We start from the raw sequence: 22,713 nt of genomic DNA, 5'->3' as shown, positions 1-22,713 counted from the left end.
CAGTCAAAGAATAGAAAAAGTTCTCATTGATTGCTTATAGAGAATAAAAGAACACATACGAGTAGAGCCCAGGTCGAGGTGGCCAGACCGAAGTGACCCCTGATCAGACGAGTTTCGAGCGCACACATGTTCCGGGTGCGCTCGAATTACATGGTCTGGAAAAGGCTTCGAGCGCACTTTTGTCCGGACAATGGTCTGGATCTTGTCTTAAATTGGTCCAGAGACCAATTTAAGCGATTTTTTTTTTCATTTTTTTTATTCATACTAACTTTTGTTGTCTCTGGTTTAAGAGTCAACAATATAACAGCATTCTGATCAGAACTTCATCTGAAAATCTGATGGGTTTGATCAGAACCAAGGGGTCCAGCTGATAACAACTGCCGGTCCCCTCAAGAAATTTTGAATCAAAGTAGATCAAGACGTTTTTATGCAAAGCTGTGTAAGTTCATATATTCAGATGAAAGCATAAATAAATGGCATGCTCAGTAATTTGTTTGATCATTTTTTTTCGATTTATTTTCATTAGCAATACTTTCAGGATTGGCTTTTTTTTAGTTGAAAATAAGATTGATAAAATGATAGATGAAATGAATATATTATAACGATATTGAGAGATTTGTTCATGTTCAAAATCATTCTCTGATCAGACTATTTCGAACGCACTTTAGTCTAAACAGAGGCAGCTTCGAGCGCACTTTTATCTGATCAGAGGTGATTTCGACCGCACTTTAGTCTGGGACTATATTTCGAGCGCACTCTAGTCTGGACAATGATCTGGAACTCGTCTGGACAATGGTCTGGAACTTGTCTGATCAGAGGTCACTTCGGTCTGGAACTCGTCTGATCAGAGGCGGCTTCGAGCGCACTTCGAGCGCACAATGATCTTCGAGCGCATACTCGTCTGATCAGAGGTCACTTCGGTCTGGGACGGTCTGATCAGAGGTCCCACTTGTCTGGGACGGTCTGATCAGAGGCGATTTCGAGCGCGACCTCAACCTGGGAGGACGTCGGTTCCAAAACGTTGAATTTAACCAGCGGGGTTCGACAGGACTGATTCCTTCGACCTCTGCTGCTCGGCAGTTTTAAAAATTCCTTGCTCAACTTGTTTGTGTATCCGAATGGGCCGAATGTTTCCAGTTCCGCATACGCCCTAGAAGTTTTGGAAATTTTCACGAGAAGCAACCGATTTGGATGTTATTCAAAACTGAGTTGTTCTAACAAGATTGATTTGGCCCTGGAGAAATGCTCAAATACAGGATTTATAGAGAGAGAGAGAGAGAGAGAGAGAGAGAGAGAGAGAGAGAGAGAGAGAGAGAACAAATTTAGTTGCTAATGGGAACGATTCTGTTGAAAAATTAAAAAAATATTCCGCGTATTCAACTGACAAGGGCTCTAGCATGTTGAACAAATATTGAGATGAGGTTGAACAAGACAAATAGTGTACGCAACATGTCGAGAAGGAATGCTGCCTACCATCTGAAAATAGTTACAAAAATAGTCACAAAACTGGTTCTCCACAGCTATGTTTCTACTAATGTTCCTGGTATCCTCTACGGCTTCTCAAATGTAGCACAAATTAGAATTGATACAAAACTGATGGAACTTTTCCAGGAGATGACCGAATGGTGCATAGCTGGTTACAAAATGAATTTTTAACTTATTCAACATCGATTGTTAGACATACTGCCCCTACCCGTGCCCATTCATTTCGACAATCTGATCCACGTTGAAAATCAGATGAACACTAAGAAATTAGTCAACGTGAGACACGTTGCTTTGTTCGAAATTAAAAAAAAAATTTGAGTTAAAAAATTGAATAGTACCAAAGTGACCATAAAGTTAAAAAGTCACACAGAAATTTAAATGACCAGATCGAGAACGAAACAAAATTTCAGACATATTTAGATTCAAAGCAAAATTTAACGCTGCTTAAAGTGATCAACACAGAAAAGAAAGTGAAACCTTGCTTACCATCCTCACGGTATAACTTTGCTCCACATCTAAAATAATTCGTTGTATACAAAATGACTTGTAGCAGATGAAATTCCATCGATGTCGTGTAAACTTTCTGACATATAACCACGCGGATAGAAGAGAAAAAGGCAGATTCGACTGAAGGTCAGCATGTAAGCGAATGTTGTTGCACCTCACTGCGTTTGATCAGCGTAGAAGTGATCATTACGGTATGCCCAAAACCAACACTCAGGGTAAAGACCAGAGCCAGAGGCTGACCTTAAACATTAGTAAACAGTAGGCATGATACTTTAATTGAGTAATTAGTTTTATAGCAAATTAAAACTTTAAAATTTTCAAAAAAAGGCTACTGAAATGGCCGAAAGTCAAAGAAAAGTTGTAAAAGCTTAATTAAAAAATTATTAAAAGAGCATAACGAAAAACAAAAAAGTTTTGTTTTAATGAAAAACTTTGAAAAAAACCTTTTTGCTTTGTTTTACTTGGCTAAAATTTATTACTAAAATCTATAGCTAAAGTTGAGATCAAATTAAAAAGCTAAGTAAACATAAAATTAATAGTAAATGCAGATTAAAAACATTCTATTTACAACACAAATGTTTGCGTCATATCTGGCATAATTAGGTAAAATTCATCTGAAAATTTTTCTATTTACAATAAAATGACTTAAATTAAAAAAAAATAAACAAACAGTAAAATAAGAGATTCTCGGAGTATTGTTCAACGATAAAAACAAAAGCTTCTGAAATTTCGTTTTCCAATTCCTTTTCAATTTTTATTCAAGATCGCTGAATTTAGATCTTTGAATTTCTTAGTGACTTTCAACGCTTTAAGTAACGTTTTGGAACATTTCAACGTTTTGATTCGCTAAAAAGTAGTTTTCGAATTGAACAATATGACACTTGTTGACTAGTATGTCAGTGTCAACTCCTGGCAACAGCACTTATCGCGCATGAACAGAAATGGCTTCTTTTGTGCTATATATAACGCTTCAAGTGTCATGAGATTTTGTGGCGCATTGCACTGACCTATTATACGCCAATCAAACGCGCGTGATAGGTCACAAAGTTCGTTTACATGCTGACCAAGAGGTGATCATTTTTTGATGCTCTGCCCTTGGCGTGGTTAAAAGTCCGCAAATTTGCCCGATATACCATTTTCATGAGAACTTTCTTTGTTCATCAACGTAGAATGCCATATCCATGACGGCTAGTTCATGTTTTTCATCCATTTTTTCAATTGTGAATTCCAATTTTTTATGCAAATTGTTTCTATGTCGAAGCAACAACTCCTGCGGTTGTCTCTTACTTTCAAAATTATATCATCTACTTATCTTTCAAACAGTGTTTGGTTTTCTAGCTTGCTAATCAGTTGGCGGGTTTGCCAACTATATCATCTACTTATCTTTCAAACAGTGTTTGGTTTTCTAGCTTGCTTATCAGTTGGCGGGTTTGCATGTGATACCAATTCTCAGTTTTTCTGCCCTCGACAGCCTTGCTATTCGAAACCACTTTTTATGACAGATTAGACATTTTTGTTGAAAATTTTTTGTTTCTCCCAAGCACATCGTTTCCTCAGTACTAAGTTTTGCTTCAAAAGTATTGTTCCAATTTTTGTCCAAAATAACTCCAAGGGAAGCTCCCATTGCCAAATTGTCTTGTTCACAGTACCAGTTATCATTACTTTTAAAATAAACATTCTTGACTGCTAGTTTGAGTAGGAGGTTAAGTGTCGACCTTTCAAAATCGAGAAGAGTGTCACCGGAATAAAGACATCGTAGAGCAACTTCAATGGGTTCCGAGTTGGGAAATTGGTTTTTGAATTGCTGACATCTTGTAATTTATATTGCTCAATTGCCTCAGGCTCCAAAATTTAAAGTGTTTGCTGAGCTATAGGGCTACAATTTTCGATGATGGCTCTCGGCAGCGTTTCAAAAACTGGAGTTCAAAAAATTTTTTAAATTGTTGTAAGAGCTTCCAGGAAAAGATAAAACAGAGCGCGTTGGCGTGTTCTCTTTGTGAATTTTTATCAACCATACAATTGCACTGGTTGTTCGCCGGTCCTTAACGAGATCTTTTTTTCATTTCAACTAAAACTCTGTTATTGATTTTTTTGTGATTATTTCTTCAGTTGTTGTTTCTATCTTCAAAAATTGGGGGCAGTCAAGTATTTTGTTCATTTCAAATTGATATGTTGTTTTCTTCTTGACACAAAATCCATTGCTCTGATCAAATGGTGCAGCTAAAAGATCTTTTTCTTTAAAATATTTTGCAACACTTGATAGTCTTCTATCGACTGGTGCCTCTCTTAAGTTTTTAGCGTGCTATTTGACGGATTCTTCTACCTCAAAAAATTTTTCAGTTTAAACACAATTTCCTTGCAATCAACCCCTTAACTTGTTAATGTCTACCAAAAATTACGTTCATTGAGTTTGTGCCTAAATGGGTGTTTTGGCGTTTTGGTCCATAAGAAACTTTTTTTGACGAATACTTGTAGCTCTATTTCGTCTAGTGTTTGGACCTCTTAACGGTCTATCTTGAAAATGCGACAGTATTTCAGGTTTTTCATTCAATCTTTTTGAAATGTTTTCTATCATCGATCAATTCTTTTTTCGTACAAGAGTATACTTCCTTTTGATGAACAAAAAGTTTGCACTGGGCAACTGTTTTGTGACTCAAATCATTACTGAAATACGGGTATATTGTTTTAGATGACTGGGAATATAGCAAGTCCCTTCAAAACAGCGAAATCAAAACGAGAGAGGAGAAGGATGCAGAGATGAAGGAATTGTCAATTAAATTATGAACTGTTCTGAAATAAACATTTGTTGTTTTTGCTGTTGTTGTTCGGGATTATCTTTACAAGAGGGATTTCTCCAGATCAAAACAGTTATAGAAAGTTAGTCCATGTCTCTCTGCAGTGTTGACAGTCACAACAGATCTGCCACGTGCAAACGTTTTCTGGTTTTTACCGCATCATGATACCATTCCACAATTGCTTTAGATTTCTGCGTTTTAGGCCGTTTTGATTTCCGAAGTCAATGCTGTGATGAAGTCTATTGGCTATCCTTTGGGTGCGAAAGAAGAGTTCGCCGCGAGATTTTTCGGGTCGTTTTTTCTTTAAGTCAAAGTAATCGTCTCTTCTCATAGATCTGTTTCCAGGCAGCACCGGCTGTTTTGTATTTGTTGGTTGATTTTGTTGAAGACTTGATAGTAGTAGAAGATCATTGAGCTGATAGTACATTGGCAAGGGTAGTAGATTTGACAAACGTAGTTGTTCGATGTAACTCAGTGTCTTGCTATTTGTTATCCAGGACATAACTTTTCGTTGAAAACGTTCCACATTTCGCATATCTTCTCGGTTTAGGTTACAGCACTTGGATCCGTACATTAAAACTGGCAGAATCATCGATTTGTAAAGTCCCAGTTTGATGCGCATACTAACTTTAAAGGCTACACTTCTTCTCAGGGAATAGAAGACTCGGTTCGCTTTCTTCAGTCTTTCCTCTAGGTGGATTTTCCAAGTCAAATCGGATTGTATCCGAATCCCTAAGTCCTTTACACCAGCTGAGGTTTGGAGGAGACTTCCACACATGTTGAAGTGTCTCTCTGGACCTTTGAACAGAAGTTTGGAGCATTTTTCAATAGCTAGACCCATTTTGTTTTGGGTGAGCCAGTCTTCCAGTGCGTCGAGGTTACTCTGTACTAGGTCTGCTGGTGTTCCAATGAGGAGTATTTTATGTCATCCGCGAACATAAAGGGTTTGCCATATCTGAGGACATCTGGCAGGTCGCTGATGTATATGCAAAATAGGACATTGCCTTCACCGTCAGTTTTAACAATCAAATAATTTATTCACAAAGCATATAATCTTATACTTGACTGTTTTTTAAGTGATAAATTACAATAACAACGAGTAGCTGAAATTATTTACAGTTAAAATCACAATTATAACTAATTATATAAATAGATTAAACTAAAATTAATCCAATTTTTATTCCGGACTCTTTGAAAAAACCGGTGTAATTTTTTCTGTTCTGGAGATCAAGTTTTTACTTTTTTTCTATCTGTTGTTATTTTGTACTTGTTGGGGTCGACGAAATTTTGAATTAACATGTACCAGAATAATTTTTGAATTTCAAACGTCAAATTTTTTGTATTTGAACAATTTATTCAATGTCAATTCCCGTCCCTGGTACCCGTCGCGCGTTTTTGATTGCAGTATTAGCTCTTTGATGTTAATCATATCTATTGTTATTAGTTTTTCAATACTGCGACATGCCTCTATAATATCCCAATCGATATTATGTGCTGTACCACAACATTCAACCAGGTGTTGTCCCATAAGGGAACTCTTGTTTTGATGCTCCGAAATTCTAGTGGTAACATGCTGGCTTGTTTGGCCAACGTAGATGGAACTGCATCCGTTTCATGTAACTTTATATACACCATGGGATTTCAAGTTTTTTCAGAAGATAATTTCAGGTTGGGCAAGCAAGTTCTTAGTTTTATCGTTGTGAAAACGATTTGAGAATCACATAATTTTTTCAATTTACAATTTTTTTAGGGATGTGTCCTCTGTATTGAACCAACAAACCCGGTTTAAGCTCATTTTTGTTGAAACTTTTAATTTTTTTGAGATGTTGATCGTTTTGGGGGTTTTTGACTTAACATTTTTCTTCTTGAATCTTTTATCCAATTAACGTTTCATATCCCATTAACATTGCTGGATGACCACTCAGTTGGATACTGATTTTCAGTCCAGATCTCTTGATTTTTCTTAAGAGCTACATCAAAGTATTGCCAGTCACTGGTTGTTTTAAAAATCTTATGAACAGTCCATTGAATCACATTTTTCTTATGTGGTAGCTGTGCACAGCTACGGAAATGTAGGATTTTGCCGGCATCGGTCAATCTTTGATTCCAATGACAGTTACCTTTCCTATCTTCGTTTACGTTTATGTTTATATCTAGGAATACCGGGACTCCAATACCTTTGTTAGTCTCAAGAGTAAGGTGTAAACTTTTGTGAAGAGATTTTGCATACTTGTTGTTGTTGTTGTTGTTGGGAATTTTCTATACAGAAGGGATTTCTCCCGATCACCACAGTTATAGAAAGTTAGTCCATGTCTCTCTGCAGTGTTGACAGTCACAACAGATCTGCCACGTGCAGACGTTTTCTGGTTTGTACCGCATCATGATATCGTTCCACATTTGCTTTAGAATTCTTTGTTTTAGGCCGTGTTGATTTCCGAAGTCAATGCTGTGATGAAGTCTGTTGGCTATGCTTTTGGTGCGAAAAAAGAATTCGCCGCGAGATTTTTCGAGTCGTTTTTTCGTTAATTCAAAGTAATCGTCTCTTCTCATTTATCTGTGTCCAGGCAGCACCGGCTGTTTTGTATTTGTCGGTTGAATTGGTTGAAGACTTGATAGTAGTAGAAGATCATTGAGCTGATAGTACATTGGCAAGGGTAGTAGATTTGACAAACGTAGTTGTCCGATGTAACTCGAGGATCCGTACATTAGAACTGGCAGAATCATCGATTTGTAAAGTCCCAGTTTGATGCGCATATTAACTTTAAAGGCTACATTTCTTCAAGGTAATCGAGAGGCTTCCCCTTAATAGTGCACACTATGTCATCCATATACCTCTTGAATAAGTTCAATTCCTGTGTGTCCTATGTCGTAGCTTTTTGTGCACAATAGGAGTAGATCCATCGAATTTCCTGCATGTTCTTCTACTTCGTGTCAGTGATACCTTGGCATTTTGCATGAAACCAATATTTGCTTGATTCGCACTCGACTCATTCCCTCGGTGTGTAACGCGTCGGTTAAAATCAAAGCACCTTACCTTCAATTCAGGAGTTTTGTTCTCCCTTCCCTCATTTGATTTCTGCAAGGATTTTTCAAAAGTTTTCATCCGCAGATTTGCCAAAATTACCGCTAGCAAAGCACCCATTGCTAAACCGTCGGGTTGAGTGTACCACATTTTATTACACTTAAAGTGAACATTCGTTACGGGTAGTCTCAAAAGGCTCTTCATACTTGACTTCGGAATGTCAGAAACGTCGTCACTGACATACAGTTCTTATAGTCAGTCCCATAAAGTTCCAACGCTATCTACATGCACAGAGCTTTTCGAACGTTCGCTTGCGTTGCAACTTTATGGGACTCAATATAAAGCGCAACTTCAATTGCCTCCTCACCAATATATTGGTGTACAAGCTTTTAACATCGAGAGATACTACTAGCTCATCCTCATCCAATTTGGTAGCATCTAAAGCGGCTCTGGTATCTTTCCAGTTAGTCTCATTATTTGCACTTGCTAACCTCTCGAAAAAGGGAGACAGAAATTTATTGAGGTTCTCGTAACTGCTACCGGGTATTGATAAAACGGGCCGAAGCGGCGTACCGTCTTTATGTACTTTAGCAAGTCCAAAAAGCCTGACTGGTTGCGATCCAGTTGTCCTAAAGCCTGGGATTGGATGTTTTAGTTAGATATAAATGCTGTCAGCTGGATTAGTCCTTAGTTTGTGGGATGCTCTCAACAAACCTCAAGAAGTCGTTGGAGCCTTTTGGAACTTCAACGGAAATAGTTTTACCATCGTCGAGCCTACAACTTTTGTTGGTTGCTTACGCTCTCGTGATTGCTCTGTGGATAGTCTGGAAAGTTTAATGGCGCAACTGAAAAATTATGGTTTCATTCAACGTGCAATCCAGTCATGTAAGTTTTGCGCTACGTGCTAGTCAACCTTTTGATCAATAGTTATTTACTAAATTGTTGGAATAAATGTTTTAGTAGAATTCAGCCATGCATTTTTTCTACGTGATGATACATCTAAGCTGAACTATATTAAGAAGATTAATGGGAACGATTTATCTGATCCGACAGACAACAGTCTGCTTGTTGGCATGATGAAAATGCTTGTTTCAACTATGACGTCATTCAGTGAGCAGATTACGCACTTGCAATCTGAAGTTGAGGAATACAAAACGGTGCTTGATTGCTCAACACGCGCGGCTGAATTAAGATACGAGTCGTTGGCTGAAAAGCACAAAATGCTGAAAAGTTAGTTTTCAAATTGTTTTCGAAAAACATTCTTTGTTCATTTCTTTTGTCACACTTAAATCTTACGGATTTTTTTTCGAAAGAAAAAGCTAAATTAAGAGATGCCCCTCCCCAACACTGGGTGAATATTGGCTGGTCTGGAGCTAGGTCTTCATAAGCATTTCGTTTTGTTCAAATCTATCAATAAAATGATACTACACACAAACATTAGCTGAGAAAAGAAAGACTTTAAATTGTTTTGAAATCCATCAAACAAACTCAATAATGTACAGAAGGATCTTGAAAAATATTTAGATACTCGGTAGGGGAAGAGTTTCAAGGTTGCTTCATATTTTTGAGAGGTAATACACGTCTGTGATGTAGTTTTTTGTCTGCGTAATTCTGTCTGCTGCTCTTGTTGGACATATCATATAGAATATCAGGAAAAATTTGCGATTTGCTTAGCAGCTTTTTATCTGTTCTTCGAATAATGTCCTTGAATTTTTCGAATTCGTCAAAGATGCCCAGTCTGCTAGTTTTTGTATGTTGTCGATGGTAACAAGGTATTGCTCATTAGCACTAGCCCAATGACATACTCAATTTGTTTTTTCACTAGTTTACTGTAAACATGTGAGAGATCTGTTTTGACCATTCCAAAACTCCTAAGGTGGTTGATGAGGAAGACATTCGATGTCATTTTCTCCGCTACTGACTTGATATGTTCACTAAAATTTAATTTCTTGTCAAGTGTCGCTCCCAGTATTTTCAAGGCTTCTACGTCGTATTGTATTTCAGCGATGATTGAGCTACCGTTGAACGTAGTGTCAAAATCTTCGTTTTATCTTCATTCAGAACACTTTGATTATTAGGGCACCATTACCGAACTCCTTCGTAATTGTCTGCTCCATTAACTCCACAAACAATGAAGGTAGCATCGTCAGCAAACTTCTCCATGTAAGTACTAGGTATGTTGTCGTCATTGAGATCTGCGGTTGAAGTATTGAACAATACAGCTCCGAATACTGAACCTTGGGGACGCCTTGGTTGATTGTTTCAATTGAGGATCGGATTCCATTACATTGGGTGTACTTTTTCCGTCCTGTGAGGAAGTCAGACAGCCATCGTATGCTATAACGATTGAAAATCGGATAGATTTTTAGCAGACTATCAACAATTTTCGAATGTTGGGTTCGATCAAATGCTTTTCCAAATTGGATTGAAACTAATCTTGCAATGACTCGCTCGAATTTCTCTACAATTCGAAATGTGGTGTTGAATATTCAAAAGCGCACTTGCCGTTAGAGCTCTTTTTCGTAACCAATGCTGATTTCTTGGTAGGTATTCGGTGTACTTGTCCGATATAAAGTTTTTGAGGATAATTCGTTCTGTGAATCTTGGTATAACTGACTTTACAGATATATAGGTCCATAGTCATTAGTGCTCTTTGGTTTGTTAACTTTTGGAAGAGGGACGACTCGTGCGATTTTCTATTGTTCAGGTACAACACCCATTTGAAGCGAAGTGTTAATGTGCTATGTCGGTTCTGCCAAAGTGAGCAATCTCTGACCAAACCCAGAAGGGAATACCATCTGGTCCGATGCTGGTGCTTTTAATTCTTCGCATTTCTTCATGCTCTTGTCGCAGTGGTACTAATGGCAATTCTGAGTTGCTGCAGTCTACATTTGGCAGGACCTTATAGCACTTCATTGTGTTGATTTGTGTAAAGTAGTCGCTAAGGTTTTGGGGCGTTTCTTAAATATGTTTTTTCTTATGTCTGGCAGTGAAACATTGACTTCTTTCCGACAAATTTTACTTCCTTTTCTGCCTGAAGTCATTTTTTTCGTATTCTCCTCGCAATCTGATCTTCGATCCGACTTGTGTCCCGAATTTTTTCTTCATTTTGTACTATTCCAGTAAAAGCTTTACTTCTGGTGTTATATAATTCGGATCTTCGTTAGTCATCTAAATAGTTTTTTGGAACAAGTTATAACTAATTTGCCTTGCAGCATGTCAAGCAACCTATTGCAATGCTCGGATCTCTGATGTCGTTTGCGAAACTTAGGTCCAATCCATCTAGTGCTAAACCAAAATTTTTGCGATTTGCTTTGCTTGTGTTTTGATACACAACTTTTGTTCTGTGGAGGCATTGTTTCTTTGGATAACACATAACGCCATGGTGATCGGACTTCAAATAAGTCTCGACAACCGCGGTTTAATACAGACGAGGTTTGTTTGTTATAATTCTGTCGAGGGTTTTTGTTCCCCTCGTTGCGTCAGATTCAATAACCGAGATTGGTGAGGCTCGTTAAAAGGCTAAAATCATAATGATTAAAATCTCCGCCGTACACAATTAAACTACTTGGGTACTCGGCAGCAACCGCAAGGAATCTGTTAAGGTATTCCAATAATGTCCACTTTGTTTGTCTGGGAATTTCAGGTAGGGCAATTCTCAAAGGAATGATCTACTGGTCATGTAATGGTGTTACTCCTGTTTTTACTGCAGAACCATCTGCGCTGAACAAAATTACGGCCGATGAAAAAAAGCTCGATTGTGTTGATTCTCTTATCCGCGAGTTGACAGTTTTACGCAATGAGATAGCGTTGTTAAAGAAACCGGATTTCCCCTTTTCTAAAGTAGACCTGCCAGGAATCGAAACGAAAGCTCATCCAGTTATCAGAGTGCGACTGTAAACAAAAAGAGAAAGGCAGATGAATTTGAAAGTGTACTGAGAAAAGCAAGATCAACTAGGAGGTAAAAAGGTGAACGAACACCAATCCAGCAGTCATCAAGGGTGTCAGTAAACCACCGAAGCGTTGTCTTTTTTTTGTAGGTCGATTGAGTCAGAACATAACAGTATCATAAATGGAGTACTGTGAAGAATTAACGTTGAACTATTTCATATCCGCCAATTTTTGGAGTCCGAAGCTCAGCTGAAATCTTTTCATTGTGTATTTAAGTTTGATGAGGAGAAAGTAGAGTTACCTGATTTCTGGCCTGAAAACGTTACTGTGTCAAGATATTACCTGAATGAAGCCGCCCGTGTTTGGTTAAAATCAGTGGATCAAAATTGACTACCAACCAGTCCTCAATTTAAACAAAGGACGAAACAAAGATCTTCAGAACTAAACATTTCTCTACATAATGTACGCTCTGTCAGGAACAAAACGAAGGGTTTAAATGCCCTCTTAGAATTAAATGAAATTAGTTTTGGGAGTATTTCTAGAATCGTGGATTACGAACAACTCAGATGACGATTTTATTCTAAAGCAGTGTTGTCCCCAGGATTTATTTTCTATAGTGCACCAAGGGTTAATAAAAGAGGAGGTAGATTTTGCCTCTTTTACAGGTGTAATCTCCATTTGGAAAATTTTGAAAACTTTGCCTCTTATTTTTGTGAATGCTGCTATGCCTCTGTAACTGTTGGGGCTGCCATTTATTTATTAATCGCTGTTTATCGACCACCTGGATTAAATGTTAAATCTTTCATTAGTCACTTTATTCTTCTTTTTGAAGGCGAAAATTCGACAAGATTGTTCTCCTGGGTAATTTTAACATTTCACTGAATGCAAATATTGATGCAACGAAAATGTGGAGCTCAATTTTTGAAGATTTCGGCATGACTCAGTGCGTGTGCGAGAAAACGCATAGAAGTGGTGGGATTCTTGACCATGTTATAGCGTCAGACAATATTTCAATTAATGTGAAATCGAATAGCTTCATTACTTCTTCGGACCATTCGTTTTGCTTCTCGCTCAGCAATGTGAAACAACGCAAATCTCAAAATCAGTTGATGTATGGAAATTGGAGGAAGTTTGACTTTCAAGGTTTTTTCAAGTTATTGAAGTCGTTCTTAAAGTTTGATGTTGCCTCATGTATTGATGAAGCATGGGATATGTATCTAAGGTCTGAGGAGAATATTTTGGATTCCGTTCTACAACTCAAAATAAAAACTTTGACTAAACATCAATGCCCTTTTGTTGAAGACGAGCTTTTGAGTTTGAAACGAAAGAAGAGAATAGCAGAGTGTAAATATAGAAAGTTGAAAACATCTGTACTAAAATCTGAATATGACAACGTTACCCATTTGTATTTTGAAAACTTCCTAGAGAAGAGTAGATTATACATTGAGAATGCGTTCCTGGAAAATTGTAGCTGTAAAAAGTTTGCCACCTTAAACTTGCTGCTTGCTCAAGATGTAGAACAGCTCCCGAAATATGAAAACAAAAAAGCTTGCAAACGACTTCATTGTTCTTTATATCTAAAGTGGAAAATATTATTGCATCGATTCCCACTGCGATAGGTCCTGAAATTGTGAAAGCTGAAATTAACTCAATGATTTGGTTCACAGAGTTTTCCATAAGTCAGTTTAGAGATTCGATTTCGGCGTCGTCAAACAGTACATCTCCACTGGACATCATTCCGACACCTGTTGTAAAGTCATTTCCAGACTATTTCTCGACCTCCTGAAACTTATTAATCTTCCGCTGGAGGCGGAATGTTTTTCCCAGTCCTTTAAAATGGCCATTGTGAAACCCCGCATGATGAAAGCAAATTCTGATAGTAAAGATTTTTCATCGACCTATCTCAAACCTAAGTTACATTTCCAAACTATTAGAATGGGCGGCTTTTATGCAAATGCTTGAAGACCTTGAAAAGAATAGTCTAATTAGTAAATACCAAAGTGTGTAAATGGAGTTTTTTCTAAAGAAACAGCCTCGTTAAGGTGACAAATGATATGGTCCTCAATTTAGATAAGACAAAATGCACTTTCTATATTGGACTTGATCTATCCGCTGCCTTCAACACTTTCGATCATGAATTACTTCTTTCGATGCTTGAAACAAGTTTGGGTTTAAAAGATAAAGTGCTTAGCTTTTTAAATAGTTATCTGAGTATTAGATCTCAAAAACTGTTGATTGATGGTGAATATTCGATGCCAAGAACTCTTAAAACGGGTTTTCCTCAAGGATCTGTTCTAGGTCCTTTTCTGTTTTCATGCTATCTTGTTCCTCTGGAAGTTCTGTTTGAACGTCTTGATGTCAATTATCTTTTTTATGCTGATGGAACTTATCTATTTTGTTGACCATGCTTCGATAAATCAAAGGGCTTTTGATTTGATACGACTCTGCAAAAGTGGTTCAGTGGTGCTAAGCTCCAATTAAACTGGAATAAAACTGAGTGCATGTTTATTAGAAGAAAGAATAGTTTCAATAGCGATACTGAACTTCCAGCAGACGCCAAATTTTCTAATAAGGTTACTTTGTTGGGTTTCAACTTAGATTCCAGACTTTTTTATACGAAACAAGTTAGTTCTGTGTGTCCTTGATGTTATTATTTGCTGCGAAAAATTGATTCCATCAGAAATACAGTCGACAGTACGTCGTTGATAGAGTTAGTTCGGGTAATGATTCTCTTGCGACTAGATTTCTGCAACTCAGTGTACTATGGACTACCTGCGTATACTACAGAAGTTACGGCGTGTAATGAACTCAGCATGTCTCTTTTTTAGGCTATCACCTGGTTCACCAACAGCAAAGATCTTCAAATTTTATAAAGAGCTTCATTGGCTACCCATGAAACAACGTGTCGTTTACAAAATTCTACTTTGTAATCACTGTTTGGTTTACCATCCGTAGAAATTTCCCGTATATCTTGGCGCATTAGTTTTTCGAAATGATAAGGTGGCTTGATGCCAATATGCGTACAATCTGAAGCTTTCTAATGTCAGGACTGCTTTTGGGCAAAGATTGTTTTGCTGTTCTGTTTGAATGGAATAAGTTGCCTTTTGAAATGAAACTAATACCCTATGAGTTTGATTACCGGAAAAAACTTCTGATTTAAGATTTGATTGGTTTAATTGGTGCATAAACCTATGATAAAATTATTCTTCCGTTAACTGTTCACTCTTCGAGATATCCGGCGGATAGTAGAGACATCCAAAAAAATTGAGGATTATTAAATGTGACTTTTAAAAGAGAGAACTCATATATCTGAGCCGGCATTATCCTTCTTGTCGACAAATATGCAATCCCCTCCAGCCCGGGCTTTGTCTGTTTTTGCAAAATTTGTTGCTGTGGAAGACTGTAATTTTTCACATTGATTGAATTGCCTTCCTTATTATCATCAAGCCACGTTTCTCCTACCAAGCAGAGATCTGGTTTAAGGGGTGCCATGTCAGTGGACAGATTTGAGATTCCATTTTTCTTTTTAAGACTTCGCATTTATGAGGAGTATCGACGGTGCCGATGCTAGTCAGTTTTAACTGGCTCTTCGTTTTGATAATGAACAAGTTTTTTAACGTTCAAGTTCTTCGGATTCACTCAACTCGCGCCGCTTATTCAAGACTTCTTTCATTTTCCGGTTCAGGTTTCGTTATGTCAGGCGATATGTAGGTTTTCTTCGTCGTTCCCAACTTGTCTTGAATAGCATTGGGCACAAAAAGTTCAGCTTCCGATTTATATGACAGCTCCACAATAGGCATTCTGTTTTTTGCAGCTTTTTCGGCATAATTTCCTGCCCTCTCTGTTCCGTTTATTTTGATGTTGAAACCTAAATCTCGCGCTCTACTTTTAACTTCGATTTCGTCTGACTTTCGTTTTTACACGTTGGTTTCTTTGCTTTCTGTGAGACCACTGACTCTAATAGATTGGCGCAACGTATCGATATCAGTTGTAGTGTGTTGAAAATGGTTTTTATGTGCATCGTTGTCGTTCTTTTTGTGAGGTTTTGAAGGTGTTCGGATATTTCGTCGTTTTGCTGTATTGCTGTCGGAAATCCGTTTTTCTCGTCAGTTTTAATGAGACATGGCTCTCATATCCAGGGCAGTCCCTTCTATTTGCTAATATGTGTTATAACTGATGCAGGAACCCCTGAACAACTTTGATGAAACCGCGTTCCACACTTGGAACATGCAACAGTTTGTTTTGCTCTCTTCTCCACATTCACCGCATGGGCTTTTGATCGTCTTCTTTTGTGATTCACTTCGTCGTAGTGTCTGTTCTCCAGTGGTTTGATCACCGTGCCCTTCTAGATAGTCTATGGAACGCATCCCGGCGCGTTCAGAAATTCATGTCTTCTGAAAAACACTATCATTAAATAAGTTAGTGTTGTTTTTGCTTGTTCCTAATTCTGTCTGTCTTTTGTTCTGTTTACAACAAAAGGCAGACAATTAGAAAACAACAACTAATGGCGGAAGTAGATGGGATTCAAACCAAAAGCCTCCTGTCTTCAACCACAGCTCCCATTGAAGCATCGCCTAAGTGTCCTTGAGCCTCGAATGCAGAGGATGGAACTCCTTAGGAGAGCAACGCTGATTTTGTCCTTAGATATGATCGCAGCTGACCTCTTTTCGCGCAGAGAGCTTCGATGCCAGTTGTTTCAGCGCTTTCTTTCTTTTTTCATAAGGGTTCTCCTTGTTTTCGAAAGAATTTCAGTTTTTATTTTTTTTGCTAAAGGCGATATCTAGGAATGCATTGAAGTGGGATATAACAGGTTTTTTTAAACATCATGCATACACGAAATTGATTTTTTTAAGGAGTGGTCCGCATTCCAATAATTTGACGGTGAAAATATGTCAGACCAGAAGTAAATGCGTTCAACGCAATAATTATACTACAAAGTCTCCTAATTCTATGTTACAGTTGCTTCTATCTATGTCTCATCCGTAGCAGCTTGGCATGATTCCTAAATATTTTATTCTCTCGATCTGCTGAAACAGAGCCCCATCGGTCTCAAATTGTGCCTGTGGCATTTAAAATATGGCCTTGATGGTTGCAACCATAACCGTTGTTTTTAATAGTAGCCGCACAGTGATAGCTGGGGCTATTATTGGCCTTCTCTTGGTTTTTTTAATTGCTCTTGAACGAAGTTCATAGCAATTATTGTAAACGTGTGTCTTTTTTATGCAAATTTTTCGCTTGACAATTTTGCGCTTTTCTTCTAGAACATTGTGTGACTTCTCAAGTGACTTTTTCACGCTCTCGTTCTTCATTTTGAAGTGATCTCTATTGCTCTCACTCCGAAGTAAAGCTTGTTGCTAATATAAATTGGTTGCAGCAGAGCAAGAATAAGGTTCATGGCGCAGTTGGAAGCGCTAGGGGTCACGGTTCGGGAGGTCAATGGTTCGAAGCACGGGCAGTGACAGGATTTTTTGCACCCATAAGAAAATTGATCTAGGCTACAGCCCCTGAATTAACAGCCACAGCCTCGCCTGTCGTTCAAGAGCAACTTCCGACATTTGTCGGTTCGTTTTTATTTCGTCGTCAAGATTTTTGTTACGACCATATGACGTCACAATAACTTTTTGTTCATTCGTTCATGCAGTTTCAACTCAAACGCGTGCGTGACGTCATTTTTCGCTCTTAGTGGAGCGATTGTTTTGTTCATTTGCGTGATTAAATTTTTGGTCACAAGTGACTTACCTCAATCTAAAAAATGACTTTCTCACTTTGGAAATTGACTTTTATTTACTTTAAATAAAAGAGATAAGGCCAAGTGAATATGTCACTGTAAATGAAGGTTATTTAAGAGCAGCTGATCGAGGCAGCAATAACTTGTACAGATTCTTAATCAAAATATAACATCTCAGCCTTCAATGAAGACTATTTTGTTGGTCTGTCTTTTCTACTGTTTTTTTGAGACTTGAGATCTACGAGGCTATTGCGGCTTTTTTCTGGCAATCTGCCAGCTATGCTCTTCACGTTCGATTTCACGTGGTAAGCGGCTGTACTCGCTATTAGCGTGGTATATGCTCTGCCTTCTGTCTGCGATTAGCGTGGTGTCGTCTACGTATCCAATGTTAGTGATCTGCTTATTGCACATCTTCAAACCATTTTTTCTAATCTAATGATTTGACAATACTTTCGCCGTATAAATTGGAGAGGTCGGGAGACATGGCACATTCTTGTCGCTCGCCTTTTTGACAGGAAATTTTTCCTGTCTCATGAGTTGAGTTGAACAGCTGTCTGGTAATAGTAAATCCTCTGTATGATTCGTAGGTCAGTCGTCAATCCTGTGACATTTCATCAAAGTTGTCTCAAATTTCACTGTTTTATGGAGTTGAAAAAGCTGGTATTTGTTTAAAAAAAGCTGCTGTTCAGGCCAATGTTTCACCTCAAAGTGTTCATAAATCAATCAACGATGAGCTGTTACCGAATCTAATAAAGAATCCCACCTACAATCAAAAATACAGGGATACCTTTTTGTTGCCGAAAAGGGAGGCTGGCTTTAACGTCCTTAATGTCCGAAGACTGTTTTAAACAATGCGAACGATTAGTTCAACTTTCAAGTGCCTATCCATGACCAAAGCCGAACTAAAACAACAAGTCATATGAAATAAGAACGGAGAAATAGCTGGATAGCAAATTGAAAAGGACAAGATGTTCAGAGCCAGTTGAATAAGAGCCAGATTTCCACTTGACTTGGATAGTGAAAAAAGAGCATCAGGCAGGTTGAACGTTATGCCACTGAATTGATCATTTTGATCTAAGGAAAAACGAGTTTAGTGATGGCTTTGCCCTTCGCTATGGTTGAGACCCAGTAAAAATGGCATCATTAGGCGAATGTGATCAAGGTTTCAGTGAGGCACATGCCCTCCAGTGTCCAAAAAGAGGATACACCCACTTGAGAAAAAATACAATTCGCGATTCCTCTGCAAATCTGGCGTGATGTCTTGATGTTGAGTTCGAACCTCATCATCAACGAATTATACTAAAAGGAACAAATTTGAAGAATAATTTATCCAATTTTCTTTGCATGCACTGGTGGAGCTGGCCTATCAGCGTGAAGAGTGCTGAAACATTGGGCATCGAAGCTTTCAGCGCAAAAAGAGAACAGCTGCGATGATCTCATGTTATAACTAAGCAGAAAAATCATCTTCGCTCCCAAGGAGCTCTATCCTCTGCATTCGAGGCTCTAGGACACAGGCGGCGCGAAATTTTTGATGCATCAATGGGGGCCTTTAGCTGTTTATTTTCAGGAGTTTCTGTCTTTTGTTTTACATTTTTCTCAGCTGATGTGTTAATTTTTCATTTTTTTGATAGAGTTTCATTTTAATTAATTACATTAGTTTGAATAGACAAAGTCATTAAGATGCCTCAATCTAATTGAAGGCTATTTGAGAGCAGCTTCTAAAAATAAGATTTAAGGTCAATATCAAGTTGAGACTTTTGAAAAATAAACCCCATAAAAAACTAGTCTCAATTTGATATTGACCTGAATCTTATTTTTAGAAGCAAGAGTTTTCGGTTGAGCATGAGTTGGAAGAGAAGCAAGAGTTTTCGGTTCATAAATTTTTCTTGAATCGATTCTGTACACCCCCCCCCCCGCCCACCTTAGTGTGCATATAACGTTTACGCTCCCAAGGTGCACGTGCTATTGTTTTACATAGTAGGGTGCTGTATAACAACACATAAATTGTAATTTGGGGCAATAAAAAACACTGAGGAGTCGAACGAATCGATCACTTTTCTTTTTTGCTCCTCCAAAGTCCGCGTTTTTGTCGCTGTTTATTTTGACTTTCCTGCCGCTCACATTACAATCGATTTTATAATAAATAGATATCTGGCGCGAGTATTTTTACACAAAACTCCTGACAGCGATCACAAAACCCCTCCCTAATTCGTTGAAAATTTTTTAAAAATCTTTAGTTTAAAAATATTTTGCGTTCAACAGGCTTCCTAATGGTACTACGTACTACTCATACGACTTTTCTGTAAATATGTCTCTCGAAATTGACTGAACAGATACATTTGCCCCCCCCCCCCTCCCACTTGTCCCCCCCCCCCCCCCCAACCACTTGTCCCCTCCCCAACACTGCCCCCCCCCACTTGCCTCCGGAGCAACAATGTTATATCGGGCTTGATTGATGTTTCTGCTTTAGAAGAAGTAAAAGAGTTGAAGACTGAAAACAGTACAGGAATCTGTCCATGCTATCAAAGAAGAGTGTCCTCGTCTCTTCAAATGGATGGTCTCAATAAAAGAATAAAGGAGAAATTCGTGGGAATAAATGCGATGCAGTTGACTCACTCAAAACTAACAAACCCTCTAGTGATTGACGAACTGCTGAGGAAGAGGCTGATTCCTTTGCTTTTTCTGTTGAATAACAAGTTCCAACAAGGTATTGAGTACTTTTTGCACCCCTGTCGACCACCTGCAACTGGTCAGAAAACTATGAACAGTGTAATCAGTCCATCATCGGCAAAGACTGGCGGCAAGAATCCTCCGACGCCTATACCTCCAGTACCCGGGCAGGTTAATCCCAGTATCTCTGAAAATGTTTCCATTGATAACATGTCTACTATTACTTCAGTTTGCTCCGCTCCAGTTATGAGCACGCTTAAAGCTATCGAATCAAATCTTTTAGCAAAAGAGTCAACACGTTGTTCGACCAGTTCAATGCTTAATTCTAATTCTTTGCAAGCTGGTAACGATCACAGCGCGTCAACTGTTTTGAATACTCAAATCGACCAATCTGATCACGCTTTGAAAAGTGTCCTGTTTGGCAAACAGAGGCCTATATTACCTAAAGGAATCACAGCGGAATCGAAATCTTTGTCAAACTCAACTAGCAGCTCTGTTAATAATCCCCCAGAGCCGCATTTTCTTCTGAGAGATGTTACGGTCAATCGAGATAGTATCAGGTCTCATAACATGGAATTACAAACGCAAATGATGAACTCAGGTCATCAGATGGCAAAGCCGACCTCGACTGAAGGAGCAATTATGGTATCTTTGAAATCAATTCGTGGCAACCATGGCAAAGTTTTCCCATCGTATACAGCCAGGAAAACACCAGAACCTAATATTTTGAAAAGGTCATCAGATTTAAGCTCAGGGATTTCTTCTTGTTCCATTGAAGCGAAACGACAGAAGTCAAACCAGATTGTGCCACGAAGTCAAATAGAACCGACACAGTCTGCTGTAACTTTAAACACTCTTGTCAAGTCAGCATTGAGCAAATTATCAGCCGGTCAGCAAAACCAAACAAAACAGGCAGCTGTTCAAAACGTGATTCCTAGTGTAGTTTCTGTGAAAAAACCGACCCCTATGCTTGATAAATCGTCTGTTCCAGTTAAAGAGGAACCTATTGAGTGCAATGAAGCGAGTGCCTTGATACCGAGACCACCATTGCGGAGCGATTTATCGAATGAGAACAATCGTATCCAAGCTAGTAATATCAGTTCGAAAATAAAAGTGGTTAAAAGTTGTTCTCTAGCTTCAGGGAATTTGGGCAAAAGAACTAGCGACGGGGCGGAAAGTCAAAGTCGAGTTAGCGTTTCGAATTCTGAAATTACGGTTAAAGAGGAACCTCTTGATCCGGAAGGGACGTCGTTAAATTGCAACGAAATCCTGGAAACTTCTAATCCGGTTCGGGGAGACAAAACTAATTCGCGAATTGAGCAAAGTAACGCGAGAGACAGTGAAACTGTTCTAAACAACTCAACAAATAGCGATGATATAAGTCCTTTTCTCATGCAGTTCTAAAACGGTGCTATAATCCTTACCGCGATTGCTTAGTTTGTGAATGTTAGACTACTGCTTTTGGACTTATCGAGTTACTAGTGGAGCACTGCGAGCGCGAAGGTCAAGTGAAGCAAGCAATTAACATGTATCGAAAAGCAGTAGTCTAATGTGTTAAATTCACAGACGTGCGTGATTTTAATGTCCGAGTTCATTTCGGATCTGTTATTGGTTTGTATTATTAGACATTTGAGTTATTTGACAGTATTATTGGTCAATTCTGCTTGCATTCAAGGTTTGAAGTTTCTTTGACTTCATACAACACCGGCATTCAAGGGTTGAAGTTTCTTTGACTTCATACAACGCCGGCATTCAAGGGTTGAAGTTTCTGTGACTTCATACAACGATCATATATATTTTCATACTGACGATCTTGTGTGAGACCAAAGAAATTATATATGATCCTAGTTTGAATTCAAGGAACGCAAATGTGATCTTAACGTGACAAAAAAATCAAATATGTTTGTAAAGATGAAACTGATAAAGCGCTGATGAAAGGTTGTAGCTTCTTATATCACCAAAACATTTAAGATTTCCAAATAAAAATCGATGAAAGCCATTATGATCATAATATGAAACCTAAATAATCATATATGATCCAATTATGAAATCATCGAATAAGGCATGAAGCGCTATGCAGCTGCGCAAGCTCTCTCGTAACCTCTCTCCTGACTTTTGAATTAATTTCTTGCCACAAAACAATGAGATAACAAAAATATCATTATGAGCACGAGAAGCAATCACAATCAGTTTTGCATGCTAAATAAATTTTACAACATCAGATATCCCAGCAACAACTACCAGCTATAAACTGTCGAACCAAAAAGGAGCAACCACAATCTTTCTCAGTGGCAATTGATTTGAAACCATTGTAGCAACACACATCATTTATATAGTTTGGAACAGCAAAACACAACTATGACGTAGCTCAAACCCAAGTTCAAACTTTGACCTTTTACTGTTATTTAACTAACTCTTATTATGCCATAATTTTGTTCACATTATTACATAACTGAACTTTACTACTGAATTCCAATCAACTTTGGAAAAATCTGTTTAATATTTGCCTATATTTGAATGTAAATAACAAGATATTAAAATTGTAACAGACAAAATAGTTGCTCGCTAATAAACAGTTGTATTACTGAAATAAAGTTTTTACAAGAGGAGATCTT

The 22,713-nt window shown here is 38.1% G+C and overlaps 1 protein-coding gene across 2 annotated transcripts; it reads left to right on the top strand.

The window, feature by feature from the left end:
* The first annotated feature begins 8,401 nt into the window (after positions 1–8,401).
* LOC142343923 (uncharacterized) lies at positions 8,402–21,784 on the top strand. Of its 2 annotated transcripts, none has more exons than XM_075395321.1 (3): positions 8,402–8,694; positions 8,770–9,039; positions 19,899–21,784. In XM_075395321.1, exons 1-3 carry the CDS (start codon positions 8,475–8,477, stop codon positions 21,500–21,502), a joined length of 2,094 nt encoding a protein of 697 aa, XP_075251436.1. In that variant the 5' UTR covers positions 8,402–8,474; the 3' UTR covers positions 21,503–21,784. The 2 variants fall into 2 exon arrangements, with proteins under 2 accessions (XP_075251436.1, XP_075251437.1); XM_075395322.1 differs by having other exon boundaries at positions 8,606–8,694; positions 8,773–9,039.
* Positions 21,785–22,713: the final 929 nt, after the last annotated feature.

The sequence above is a fragment of the Convolutriloba macropyga genome, chromosome 8 (genome assembly GCF_964194025.1).
Source record: "Convolutriloba macropyga chromosome 8, txConMacr16.3, whole genome shotgun sequence".
NCBI lineage: Eukaryota > Metazoa > Xenacoelomorpha > Acoela > Convolutidae > Convolutriloba > Convolutriloba macropyga.
Note: the sequence above shows the minus strand (reverse complement) of the source record. Positions and strands in the feature narration are given on the sequence as shown.